Genomic DNA, 14,028 nt, shown 5'->3' on the forward strand with positions numbered 1-14,028 from the left:
CTTCCTCCCCTGCTCCACCCCGACCCCAGCCTTTCCCAGCACCTCTTCTTACCAGATCCTTCTGAATCTAGTGAGACCCCTCTCTTCCTCTGAGGGTCCACTACCTGCCCCCTTTGGGGCATCCAATTTGTTCTCCCAGGAAGCTCTTGCCATTGACTCCACCCCCAGCCTCCATGTCCATCCCCTGAAGTCCGACCCCTTGGTCATTTGGGTCTGATCCCCTTCCCCCACTGCCCCCCTCCCCCCATTGTAGGGCCCCACCCCCTCGCAGACCTCCTGCTAACCTCTGTGCAGCCTCAACCTCTCCTTCCGTCTCTTGTGCTCCCTGCCTCGTTTCTTCACCCTCTCTGACCCTGGAGCCCGGCTCTCCTTCTCGGGGTAGGGCCGAGTCAGCCCCCGGAGCAGACCTTTGTCCTGCAGCAGGCCTGCAGGACTCGGCCCACGCAGCAGTCCCTCTGCCCCTGGGAGCCTGGAGGCCTGCTTGGTGGCAGTGACCACAGCCCCATCCTGGGTCCAGCCAGGTGTGCCTGGGCCCCGCTCCTTCTTGCCCAGGCCCCGCCGACGGTGGTGGCTGGCCTGAGGCGTCCACAGTGCTGGTCCCGAGAGGTCAATATGATTCTCCGGGAGGTTCTGAGCAGAGCTTCCGGGTCCCAGGGAGCCTGCCAGGCTCAGCTCCAGGAGCAGGAGGAGGGCGAGGAGCAGCATGGGGGCAGGGTGGGTGGTGGGCTCAGCCGAGGGCTTCTTCCTGCAAGAAAAGTAGGACCATGAGGGGGCATCTCTGCAGCCCTCCTCCTCCACACCCACAGTCCTCTCATTCACACTCTTCTTTATAAGTTGCTTGGTTATATTTATTTTTATTTATTTATCTGTTAGCCATGCCGTAAGGCATGCGGGATCTTAGTTTCCCAGCCAGGGATCGAACCCCCCTGCAATGGAAGCTTGCAGTCGTAACTACTGGACCACCAGGGATGTCCCTCCCTAACTCACTCAGTCTTTTTCAACAGGGATGGAGGGGGACTTTGATCCTCCCCCAACCCGGGGGACATTTGGCAACATCTGGAAACATTGTAGGTGGCCCAAACTAGGCAGCACTGCCAACTTTACTGGGTGGAGGCCAGGGATGCTGCTAAACACTCTACAAGGCACAGGACTGTCCAGGCCCAGAAAGACCACAGTGCCGAAGCTGAGAATCCCTGGGTTTCAATAGTTTTAAGAAACACCCAGGTTCCAGTCTAGATTCCTTTCTTCTGTGCAAACCTCTGCCTTGGGCTAAGTTCCCAGGAATAAGCTGAGTCCCTCCAAGCTCAGCAATAGGCCTCTAGTCCCAGAGACTTGACTCAAAGCCTAAAATCAAACAAGCGGAATAAAAGCATTTGAGCACGTGCTGTAAGAAAGAATCGGGTTCCGAGCCTGGTGTGCGTTTCTATCACTTGGTCCTTTCGCCGACTCTCGGAAGTGGCGCCTATTATTTTCTGAAGTGGAAATTAAGGCCCAGAGAGGCTGAGTCACATGGAGTAAGTGGCATTTAGTCATTGCTAAGCCTGTGCCCTGAGCTTCCACGTGCTGTTCCTGGACAGCCCAGCCTTGCCTTCTCTCTTCCTCCAAGTTCCAGGCAGGTTCTGACAGGGCCAGCACTGTCCCTCCTGGGGCCGGGGGCCAGGGGGCGCTTTGGAGGCTGGACTCTGACCCTGCAGGGTGGGGTGAACTACCTCTGACCTCCCCTGGGGACAGCCTATCCTTCTGCACTGGAAGTGGGGGCATCTCATGGGACCTCACTGCTCCCCTCTTTGCACTGGAGGAAGAGTCAAAATTCCCAAATGTTCCAGAAGAACTTGGAGCTAAGGCTCAGGAGAACTGTGGCTGGGGGACAGTGGGGATGTCCCCTCCCCTTCCCCACAGCCTTCCCCTCTCCAACCCCCACCTCCACCCCGCCGACCCCACCAGCCTCACTGTATCCCAGGCGAGTTGGGCACCAGGTTAGCTGGGCTAATTGAATTTTTACGGCCTCCCCGGGCCCCCTGCCATATTCCATTAGGCTCGCAAAGGTGCTTACACAACCGTCTCCTTGTGATTTGTGGCCTTCTAATTGCCCAGGGCTGAAGAAAAGTTGGTGGCCTGGGGACCTCGGCCAGCATCTCTCCCTCCAGCCCCCTCAGTTCCTGCAGCCTCCGCCGCGGCCATCCCGCCCCAGTTTCACCGTTAGCTAACCCCAAGTGAGGGGCTCTTGAAGCGGGTGGGAAGGGCAGGCTGACCTGCTTGGGATGGGGGTGGGGGGGAAGCAGAGGGAGAGAAACAGCTCCTCCCCCACCTTACCTGGTCACTGGCCTCCCTTCCTTCCCTTCATTCCCTCCTGGCATGTCCTAGTCCCCGGGGAGGCACGGGGCCCTGGCTTCCACCGTCCTGGGCTCTGCCCCGCCAGCCTCACCCCCAGCCTTTCCATAATGAGAGCCCTGGAGGCTGGTGCTTAGGCGGGCCTGCACTCCGGAGGCAGCCAGGTGGGAGGAGGAGGGGCCCTTTGAGGGGCTTGTCAGTCAAGCATTGTTCTGCTCCCGGGGACCCTTCAAACCCTATTTCCAAGCCCCAGGCAGATGCCAGGCTGCATTTACCCGACTGCATCCTCTGCTCCCTGTGACTGAGGGAGGTGGAGTCTGTTTTGGATGCTGTCCCCCACCCAGCCCCCACTTCTGTCTTGTGGGGACATCACATGGACAACCTGGGAGAAACCCACAGAGCGCCTCCATCGACAGGGAACCTTTGGGACGTTGGGCAGGGAGTAGAATCCCTCCATCTTGAGGGTAGAGAGGAGCAAGGTGAGTCGGGCTGCATTTACCCGACTGCATCCTCTGCTCCCTGTGACTGAGGGAGGTGGAGTCTGTTTTGGATGCTGTCCCCCACCCAGCCCCCACTTCTGTCTTGTGGGGACATCACATGGACAACCTGGGAGAAACCCACAGAGCGCCTCCATCGACAGGGAACCTTTGGGACGTTGGGCAGGGAGTAGAATCCCTCCATCTTGAGGGTAGAGAGGAGCAAGGTGAGTCACCCAAACAGTGCAGGCAAGAGACGGGATGAGTCTTGGCAGGGGGGGAGGAGTGAGCAGCCCCGTGTCATGTAGGGGCAGCTTGCTGTCCCTGTGGACACACATGAGGCCAATCAATGACTCAGAACTGGCCTCCGAGCTCGGTCACCAGCCCTCGCACTAGTCCCAGAGGACAGCATCTCCCCTGCAGAGCCAGGAGCTGAAGCCCAGCCCCACCCCAACCTTAGACAACCCCCTGCATCATGACCCCATCCACATTTGCCCCCCCAATGAAGTCCTGATACCAAGCCCTTGCTGGTGACCATGGGTCAGTTCACTGTACCCAGGAACCCCAACTTCAGTGCCATCTTTGTTCCCTGCCTGCTTTGCACCCCACATATCATGTATGGGGCCAGCCTGAAGCAGGGAAGGGAGAATTTCAGCATGCAGGCCATCCCCTTCCTCAGACTTTTATTGGTACCATCCTGCCCCTGGCCACAGCCCATACTGCTGCCAAGCTACTCTGATCTTGCTTACCACTGTCCCTGGCTCCCTACTCCCTTCCCATTTAACCACAGACTCCTCACCCTGGCACTCAAGATCTTGTGTAACATGGCCCCAACCTAATTTTGCAGCCCTGCCTTCTATTTCCTCCCCATCACAGCCAATAGAGATTATTCCCTGGGCCTCAAACACCGCCACCCCGCATCTTTCTTTTCTCTCTATTCTCGCTGATGCTATTCTATGAAAATCCTTCCCGTCCTCTGGGACTCCTCCCAAATGTCCCCTCTGACAGAAAGCCTTCACTAGTTCCCCACTGAGATATGGTTCCCTCCTCAGGGATCCCACACAGCTCTGCCCAGATCATTTTCTGCTTGGCCAATCAGCTTTTTTTTTTTTTTTAAGACCCCCCCCCAACTAGACAGGAAGTTCTGTCCCCTTTTCCCCTCTGTTCCTATCACATTTACAAGGCTCTGCAAATAATAGGCACTTATAACTTTGGGCTTCCCTGGTGGTTCAGTGGTAAAGAACCCACCTGCCAATGCAGGAGATGCAGGTTTGATCCTTAAGTCAGGAAGATCCCCTGGAGAAGGAAATGGCAACCCACTCCAATATTCCTGCTTGGGAAATCCTACGGACAGAGGAGCCTGGCGAGTTACGGAGACACAAAGAGTTGGACACGCTAAGAGACTAAACAACAACTATGGATCAGAACGGAATCAAACTGATACCTAAGCCCAAGATCATACATAAATTCCCAGGGAGGGTGTATGTGTGTGTGTGTGTCTGAGTGTGTGTGTGTGCGACAGAGAGAGAATGAGAGAGACAGAGCATGCTAGACTGAGGGCTGGGGATCCCAGAGCCTCTTTGCCCTGAAGACAGCATGGAGTCCTCTTTCCAAGCCCACAGGATTTGTACTTGAATCTTGGCACAGTGCAGCAGCCAAGATGCCAACCTGGCAAAGAGCCGCTTAGGAAATGCGGGCTGCTACAGAAGTCGTGCCAAGGATCCACAGCAATGAGGGCTCCGATCCATTTCTGCTGCTCAGGAAGCCAGTTGGAGGCTGCCTCCCAAGGCACCAAGCAGCCAGGAGAGAAGAGGCAGTGGGTGCCCCGCCTCCCCGGGGTCCCCATCAGCCCTGGACGGTTCTACCTGTGGTTTGCACACAAAGACTACTCTTCTGGGCCTGGGTCTGGTTTCCCTAGGACTGGGGACACTCAGCAGCACTTGAGGGACAGGAGGACCATCCACACCCAGAGACAGCTCTCTCACAACAGAGATCTAATAGTGGCTCCTTAAAAACTTAACTAAGCTAGAGCAATTGTCACCATAAGAGCTGCTATTCCCCGAGCGACTGGGAAGCCAGGCTCTTACAAGCTTATTTCATCCATTTTTTATTGCATCCTCTCAACTGCCCTGCATACGGCAGGCTGTTCTCCATATTTTTAAAAGGAGAAAACCCGGGCTCTGGGAGAGTGAGCCATAAGCACAAGGTGACCACTGGGTGACAAAGCCCCACCTCAGGGTCTGGGTTTTCTCTGCACCCAGCGCACACGGACAGTCAGTCCTTGCACCCCCTCACCCATCCACTGAGCTTCAGCGGGAGTCGCTTGCCTCTCCCATGTAATCTGCCATTGCTGTGAGTGCAGTCAGAGCCCAGGAGCCGGGCCAGGCTCTGGCAGCTGAGAAGAGGAACCTGACAGAGGAGGAAGGGGTTTGTTTCAAGCCCTCCTCCTGTCCCTATACTGTGTGGAGTTAAACTGCCAGCGAGGTCTCCATCCAGAAGCCTGCAGGGAGGCAGTGTCACATGCAAATGAAGGCAGTTAATGGAGTCTGGAGTCTGGAGCCTGCTTTGACTCCTGAGCCTCCACCCCCTCGCTCCACAACAGCCTTGCATTTAGGGGCCAGGAGATTAGGCGGAGGCTCCTGCCTGCCCGCCTGGCAGACAACTGCGGGGCCTGAATTCCTCCTTTACTGATCAGCTCACCCGATTCTTGATGGGTTGGAGGGGAGAGGGGGGCACGTGGAAGGTGGAAGGTGGGAGCTGGGCTGGCTAAAGAGGGTCCGATGGGAATCCCAGGCCAGGGATATCAGTGAGGCTCTGATGGAGCTGAGGGGTTATGACAGTCCAGACTGTGAGCCAGACAACCACCCACTGGGAGAACTTGGCTATCAATCCCCACTCTTTCGCCCTGAATCTCCCTCTCACGTGTGAAAGTGACACACTTGAGCCACCATATTTGGTAGAAATGTTTCAGGGATTCTCTAAGCATTTGATTCTAGCCTTAATTTAAAAAAAATGCTTTAAAACTATTTTGCAAGCTGCAAGTCGCTCAGTCATTTACGACTCTTTATGACTCCATAGGCTATACAGTCCATGGAATTCTCTAGCCCAGAATATTGGAGTGGGTACCCTTTACCTTCTCTAGGGGATCTTCCCAACCCAGGTCTCCCACATTGCAGGCAGATTCTTTACCAGCAGAGCCATAAGGGAAGCCCAAGAATACTGGAGTGGGTAGCCTACTCCTTCTCCAGGGCATCTTCCCGACCCAGGAATCAAACCAGGATCTCCTGCATTGCAGGTGGATTCTTTACCAACTGGGCTATCAGGGAAGCCCATACTGTAGGTACACTTCAATTGTGTCCATCTCTTTATGACCCCATGGTCTGTAGCCTGCCAGGCTCCTCTGACCATGGGATTTTCCAGGCAAGAATACTGGAGTGGGTTGCCATGCCTCTTCCAGGGGATCATCCCGACCAAGGGATCCAACCCACGTCTCTTATGTCTCCTGCATTGGCAGGCAGGTTCTTTACCACCTAGCATCACCTGGGAAGCAACAGCCACTCTCAAATGCATTCTCTACCCAATTTTAACTCGGGCACAGCCCCACCATAACTTGGTCTTCTCCTGGGTCAGTGAAGAGTGTTCCAGGGATGAAATGTGAGCAGTTTAAAAGAACTGTTGACATTTGCAATGACTTATTTACACTCTCCAGGATTTTCTGGGCACCAACGACCAAAGCCAGTTAGAGGCTCCGCTTCATATTGACAAATACGATTGACATCCACTGTCTTCTTTTATACCATTGAGGATAGCTTCTTTTTTGTCACTGATTTACTTTAAAGTAGGCAATATGGTACATTGGGCATAACAGAGGTTGCATAGCCCCTCCAAGGAGGCTGAAGAGTCTGGTGAAAGTAGGGCTTGAAGTTGTATCTTCATGAGATGGAAAAAAATTTTGATTTGGGGAAGAAATTAGTGGTGGTGGTGGGGTGCCACGCTGCTCTTAAAATCATGCCTTTTTTGTTCTTAGTACTGAAATTAAAGAGCCTCTTGTTGAAGGTAAAAGAGGAGAGTGAAAAAGCTGACTTAAAACTCAACATTCACAAAACTAAGATTATGGCATCTGGTCCCATCACTTCATGGCAAATAGATGGGGAAAAAATGGAAACAGTGACAGACTTTATTTTCTAGTGCTCCAAAATCACTTTGGATGGTGACTGTAGCCATGAAATTAAAAGACAAGGAAAAGCTATGACAAAACTAGACAGAATATTAAAAAGCAGTGATAGCACTTTGCCGACAAAAGTCCATATAGTCAAAGCTATGGTTTTCCAAAAGTCATGTATGGATGACCATAAAGAAGGCTGAGCACAGAAGAATTGATCCTTTTGAACTGTGGTGCTAGAAAAGACTCTTGAGAGTCCTTTGGACTGCAAGGAGATCAAACCAGTCAATCCTAAAGGTAATCAACCCTGAATATTCATTGGAAGGACTGATGCTGAAGCTCCAATATTTTGGCCACCTGATGTGAAGAGCCAACTCACAAGAAAAGACCCTGATGCTGGGAAAGATTGAGGGCAGGAGAAGGGGGCAACAGGGGAAGAGATGATTGGATGGCACCACCGACTCAGTGAACATGAGTTTGAGCAAACTCTGGGAGATCGTGAAGGACAAGGAAGCCTCGTGCTGCAGTCCATGGGGTCACAAAGAGTTGGGCCTGACTCAGAAACTGAACATCTGGGATTATGGATAAGATTTCATGGGAAATGCTTGGCACTGCTCAATAAATAAATAAATAAAACAGATGGGAAGCATAGTGGAAGCAGACTACTGGATCATTGAGTTAGATTAAATGGTCTCCAGGGCCCTCTGCCAAGGAAGCCTGGGAATTTATGATCCATGGTGACAAGATCCTCCATTTGTTTGTCCATCCAACTGACAGCCCCCTGTGGGGAGGGATGACATCTCATATCCTCCTGGTTCTGGAGTGAGCCCCCAGGGACCACAGACAGGTATCAGAGTAGCATGAATTCACAGGACATATCTGTGAGTGTTCAAAGACAATATGTGGGACTTCCCTGACAGCCTAGTGGTTAGGACTCTGCACTTTCATTTCAGAAGAAGCATGGGTCCAATCCTTGGTCAGGGACTAAGCTCTTGCAAGCTCCTTGCCAAAAAAAAAAGAGAGAGAGAGAGACAAAACAAAACACAATAATGTGTGATGATAAGAAGTCCACTCCTGGGCCAGCCCTCCCTCTCACTCGATTTCGTAGGAGCTCTGCCTTGCTCTGGCCACCTCTCCAATCATGCCTGACCTCCAGCACAGGTGAGATCCTAACCCACCGAGCTGCCGGGATGGGCCTCCTGAGACCAGCCCTGGGGTCTCTGGGATGACTGGGGCACACCTATCTTTCAAGGGCTCCTCAGAAAGGGGTGCACAGTGCTGGGGGGGGGCGGTCAGGGAACTGGAGAGAGAAGGGTTCGAATTCCTGCCACATCCCTGGCCACAGCTCAGGTCTTAAAATGATGCTCCAAAAAAAAAAAAAATGATGCTCCACACAGAAACATTCTAATCCTCTTTAACTCATCAGAGGCTGGAAGGTCGGGACTTCCCTGGTGGTCGAGTTAGGAATCCACCCGCCGAGGAAGGGGACACAGGTTTGACCCTGGTCAGGGAACTAAGTTCCAACACACTGCAGGGCAACTAAGCCTGTGTGCCACAACTAGAGAGCCCATGAGGTGCAACTACTAAAGCCCACCCACCCTAGAGCCCATGCTCTGCAACAAGAGAAGCCACTGCAATGAGAAGCCCAAGCACTGCTACTAGAGAGTGGCCCCGGCTCACTGCAACTAGAGACAGCTTATACACAGCAACAAAGACCCAGTGCAGCCAAGATTAAATAAAATAAAATAAACAAAAGAAAGAAACTGGAAGGTAGCTGGCTTCTGCTAAACCTGGACTAGAAGAGACCTCTACCCTTGAGAGGCCAAGAAACATCTCCATGGGGATCTTGTTCCCTTTAGAGAACCCAGCCTTACTCTGGGGCAGTTTGGGAGTCAGTATTCTTAGGCTCAGGTGTTGAGCCCTCCCAGCTCATGGGAGAAGTGGGTCTGGGGTTTTGTGGCCTTCTGAGCATGTCACCATTCCCCTCTGGGAACCCTGACATTAAGGGGCTGAATTCTGTCCTTCAAAGTAGCAGCCTCAGGTCAGACTGGGCTCCAAGTGGGTGCCGCCTTAAGACAAAACTCCGGCTGCGTTCCCTGCCATGTTTCCGGTAACCCAGACAACTTCCGGTGCTGCTGTCTGCCTTGGCCCTGGCCTCAGCTTATCACCAAAACATTTTCAGCTTTGTGATCAGAAGGACAAATTGGATCACTAGTTTTCCAGCTTAAAACTCTCCAGGGGACATTTACACAACACACAGAGCAGACAGAGATCAGCTCCTTTACAGACAAAGAACTTTCGCCTCACTCTCACACCTGGGAGCCCCAGGGCAGCGTTTGCATACTCAGAACCCCAACTCAAAAGTGCTCAGGACAGACTTTGTTAGAAGGAATGCTCTAACTTGGAACTGATCTGCCTGACTCTCCCCTCTGACACACCTCCTCATACATTTCCTGGAATGGCTGGAATTGAACAGTGGAGATGGCCATCCCCAGGTCCCCCCTTCGGCTCTTAAAACAGTGGGGTCACCTGGCAGTCAGCTCCACAAATCTGGAATTCCAGTTGTGGGTGGGGGTCTTAGAGGTCCTGGTTCCCTAGGAGCAGATTCCTATCTTCTTTAAGGGGAGCTGATTTCCCCAGAGCTGGAAAATGAGAAGTTGTAATTGTTCAATCAAAATAGTTATATCAGGCTTCCTTGGTAGCTCAGTGGTAAAGAATCTGCCTGCCAATGCAGGAGACATGGGTTCTATCCCTGGTCCAGGAAGATCCCACATGCCTTGGGGCAACTAAGCCTGAGTGTCACAGCTATTGAGCCTGTGCTGTAATGCCGGGAGCCACAACTACTGAAGCCCACTTGCCCTAGAGTTCATGCTCTGTAGGAAGAGAAGTCACAGCAATGAAAAGCCCACACAACACAGCTGGAGAGGAGCTCCCACTCACCACAACTAGAAAAAAGCTTGTGCAGCAACAAAGAACCAGCACAGCCAAAAATAAACAAGTAAATAAATAATAACAAAATAGTTCTGTCCTCAATGAGGGTGGGGGAGGGGGAGCTGGATCTTCATTTTACCAGCTGGGCTCCTAAGCCATCCTAAGGCAATTTGGGACCAGATTTTGCCTCTCTAGCCCCTCCCACAACCCCTCCCACCACCACACCTCATCATGAGTCATTATTTCCCTGTCTGTGAAATGGGATTATTAACCTGTCATGAGATTTGACTATTTAGGAAATTAGAACTTCTGTGTGGTTGGGAGAGGGGACATTTCTAGGTATGGAAGGAACTCAGGCAGTGTAGGTGGGTGGGAAGGTAGCAAAGGTGAGCTTAGTGGGGGGTGTGGGGGGTGAGACTTGAAACAGCTGCCCTGGGTGGAGGGTGCTTGTTGGCAGGTTGACCCTGACAGTCCTGAGCTAGTCCCTACCCATCTACCCTGCCTTTCTGAGGCTCTGCACCCTTAAAGTGACACCTCTCAGCCCCTCCCCAGGCCTCAGAACAGCCAGACCCCACCCACCCTGCACAGGTCTGCCAACCCGGCTTCACAGAGAATTCTGCTTCTTGACCATGCAGCACCATGGAGAGTGACATCAGGTAGTCAGCACTTCCTGATCCCCTCTGGGTGCAGGGCCTGGGTGCCACGCAAGGGAAGATGCTCCAGTCTGAAAACCTGTCCCTGCTTCTGGAAACTGCCAGTAAACTCTGACTGGGACAGAAGCCCTGCCCTGGGGAGCTCTCATGGTTAACAGGGAAGTCTAGGTCTCACCTTGGAGGACTCTAAGACTGATGAGACACAGCTGCTGTCCTCAGGGAGCCCTGGTTTGAGTAAGAAAAGCAGTCTCCACCCCAGGAAGCCTCCAGTCTAATGGGGGAGATCTGACTGCTTCCCTTAGGGATTTCCCAGCCTGCGAGGGGACCCACAACTCTGGCCTCGGACGTTCCCAGGACATGGGGAAAGCTGCTGGAGGGAGCTTCTAATCTGTGGGTAAAAACACAGTCCTTGCCATCTAGAGGTCCCCACTCTGATCCGGCAGGGAGGCCGCAGGCCCAGTGACAGAGGAAGGCACAAATATAATTATTACTGATTCAAACACACACATGTCAATCCAACCCATTATCTGAGCCATGGGAGAGCCCCCCTGAACAGAGCGAAAAGAGTTGTGTGACCCTGGTCAGGTCATTTAACCCCTCTGAGCCTCAGTTTCCTCTCCTGTAAAATGCTGGAGGTTTCGAGAATGAAGGGAGGTAAAGGTATACAGTGAGTGGTATCCAGTAAGGGTGCAGTAAACAGTAACTGCTGTTATCATGAGGAGGGGAAAGAGCGGGCGTGGGGCTTGGGGGTGGGTTCCTGGAAGTGTTCGAGCATCTGTGCCTTCATGCGCAGGGGGTGGACACAGGTAGCCCCGTCCCCAGTCCTCGGTGGGATGCTTGATGGCTTCGGTGGGGCAGGTCAGCACAGGCCCAGGCCCGCCTGGAGGGGACCATTGTCTTGGCAAATGAGGTTTGGCTTCCCCACAGGGCCAGCTCCATCTGCTTTTTTTTCATCCGAAGCCTTGGGAATTCCCACCCTCCCAAGGCCTCACACCTCAAAAAAATCTATGTAAGGGTATTATTTTGGGGGGAAGGTGGGTGGAATCCTATCTCCTACTATATTACAGGTACTGGCCACCCCTCCTTCTCCTCTCCTAAGCCATCCTCTTGGTGCCCTCATCTCCCAAATGTCATTATCTTGGTTCCCAGACAATTTTGTTGGACCCATCACTTAATCATCAAGTGATAAAATGTCTGCTGTCAGTTCTGGACGAGGCCAGTGTGGGGTAGAAAGACACCTGGAGTCAGACAAGTCTGGGTGTGCATCCTGGCTCCAGCATTTAATAGCTGTGTGACCCTGGGCAAGCCAACTAACCTTTCTGGGCTTCAGTCCCACATCTGAAAAGTCAATGTTTGTTTGGGTATCATTTACAGGGCATCGACTGTTCTTAAGACTTAGGGTTTTATGTGTATTATCTAATTTAGCCCCTTGAAGTGGACAATATTTTTCAGGTAATAATGACAGTAACAGTGGATCAACATCGGGACAAACATTTGAAGGATTTGCTCAAGGTTACACAGCAGAGTGAAAGGGAGAGTGGGGATTTGAACTCGTGGCCACCTGACTTCAAAGGCCACATTTTGACCATGATGTCTCATGCTTACTCAGACACTAATACCAGTGCCGATGCTGTGACTTTTAGATATGACAAAATGGGGGCCTTAACCCAGAGGCTGGCACAGAGGGGGGTCCTAAAAACTTGAGGTTCTGCAATTATGTCATCCCAGCTGCTCTGGATTCTAGTACTTGTGCCCCCCATACCCACTCAGGGGGGTCTCAGAGAGTCAATGCCAGGCCATGGTGTTGTAGTTGGGGGGGGGGGTGGCTGCCAAAGCTGGGATCTGGCATGGGGGCAGGGTCTTTCCTGGGGAGATATGTGCTCCACTGGCCCCCTTGAGAGGAAGGGCTGGGGTTGGACAAGCAGAAGGCATGGAGCAGCAAGAGAAGGGAACCTCACCTGAAGGAGCAAGTAGAATGATGCCCGATGACTCCTCCCCACCCCAGGAACATGCCCAGCTTTTGCTTACCCCAGAATGTGGAATCAGGGAGGCCAGGATGCAAAATCTCTGTTCTGTCACGTTTCTGGCTGAAACAAGTGAAGGTGCAGGCCACACAGCTGCTAAGCTAGTCTGCTGAATTCAGGCAGCTGCTTCCCTGTCTAGTCTATTTCCTCTGTTACCATCAGGCACAGAAATCATCCTCAACTTCTGGAGACAGGCAGAGGCCCTGGTGCCACAGGGACTTTCCAGGAGAATTGCTCCCCCTCCAACCACCCCAGCTCTGGTCCTTTGCTCTAGAGCCCACTCTTCCCCTGGCCTGGCCAGCAGGACCCAGTGGAACCCAGGGATAACCTGTGGTTTGCAATTTTCATCCCTATCCCCTTAGCCAAGGACTCCATTCATCAGAACAAATATGGACAGAGCACCTGCTGTGTCTCAGGCACTGGGACCATAATTGGAACAAGACCCGCCCCGCCCAGGGAAGTGCAGCCCAGGAGAGACAGGGAGGCAAAGGGGGAGCAGGAGGGCTTCCCACAGGATGGGCCATCTGGCCTTGGCCTGCAAGGGGAGACATTTCAGATAGAGGGAAGAGTTTGGAGTCCATCAGGGCATGGAGATGATCAGCCTTCTATCATGGCTGAAAACTCTGATGCTGATGGGGGTGTGGTGGGAGGCAGGCAAGGTTGTTAATTTAGGGGAAACAGGGAGCCATTGAGGGGTTTAGGGATGGGGAGAGGGGTGGACTGAATGGTGAAGAAGGCAGTGAAAGTGGCAGGAAGGATGGTGAACAGGAGTCTGGATGGTGTATGTGTGGGTGTGTGTGTTCTCAGTCCCATTCTTGCCTCTCTAAAGAGAAAGGCTCTGGCTGCCAGTCCTGGCTGGAGCTGAAAAACTCAGCTAGGAGAATCCAGAAGCTGCCAGTTAGGAGATGTTATAAAGTTGACCGCCTTATGCCACCAAGTCCACATCACTGCCTGACTCCTGGAGTTGTGTGCCACCTGCTGTGATGACACAGATGGTCAGAGGGTTTCAGTGATTCCCCAGCAGGTTCAGGGTCCAAAAGACAATCCCCCCAGAGGAAAGGAAGTGGCTTGTGAGTGAGCGACATTGAAAAAGAAATAGAGGGACTTCCCTGGTGGTCCAGTGGCTAAGACTCTGCACTCCCAATGCAGGGGGTTTAGGTTCCATCCCTCGTCAGGGAACTCAATCCCACATGCTGCAACTACAACCTGGTGCAGCCAAATAAATACATATTTTTTTAAAAACAAACAAACAAAAAGAAATGGGTGCAAGATGGAGGTTCAGAATTGGCAATGAGACACACGGATGTCTCTCAATCAATGACCAGCTGTTGGCAACATCAACAGCCACGTTGATCTCATTTTGAGAGCAGAGGCCCTTTTCATTCTGATTTTTAAGCTCCGATTTTAGGACAAGGAGAGAAGAGGAGGGAGAGAAAGAGAGAAGAGTGCCT

General features: G+C 52.6%; 1 protein-coding gene across 1 annotated transcript in view; it reads right to left on the reverse strand.

Moving 5' to 3' along the window:
- The window catches only part of DRAXIN (dorsal inhibitory axon guidance protein), a 35,656-nt gene that overhangs the window by 12,929 nt on the left and 8,699 nt on the right, over window positions 1-14,028 (reverse strand). Inside the window, exon 4 of the mRNA XM_061159776.1 lies at window positions 285-745. Within this exon, the coding sequence (XP_061015759.1) occupies window positions 285-745 (461 nt within the window). The remainder of the gene's footprint in view (window positions 1-284; window positions 746-14,028) is intronic.

This window comes from Dama dama, chromosome 14 (assembly GCF_033118175.1).
Source record: "Dama dama isolate Ldn47 chromosome 14, ASM3311817v1, whole genome shotgun sequence".
NCBI lineage: Eukaryota > Metazoa > Chordata > Mammalia > Artiodactyla > Cervidae > Dama > Dama dama.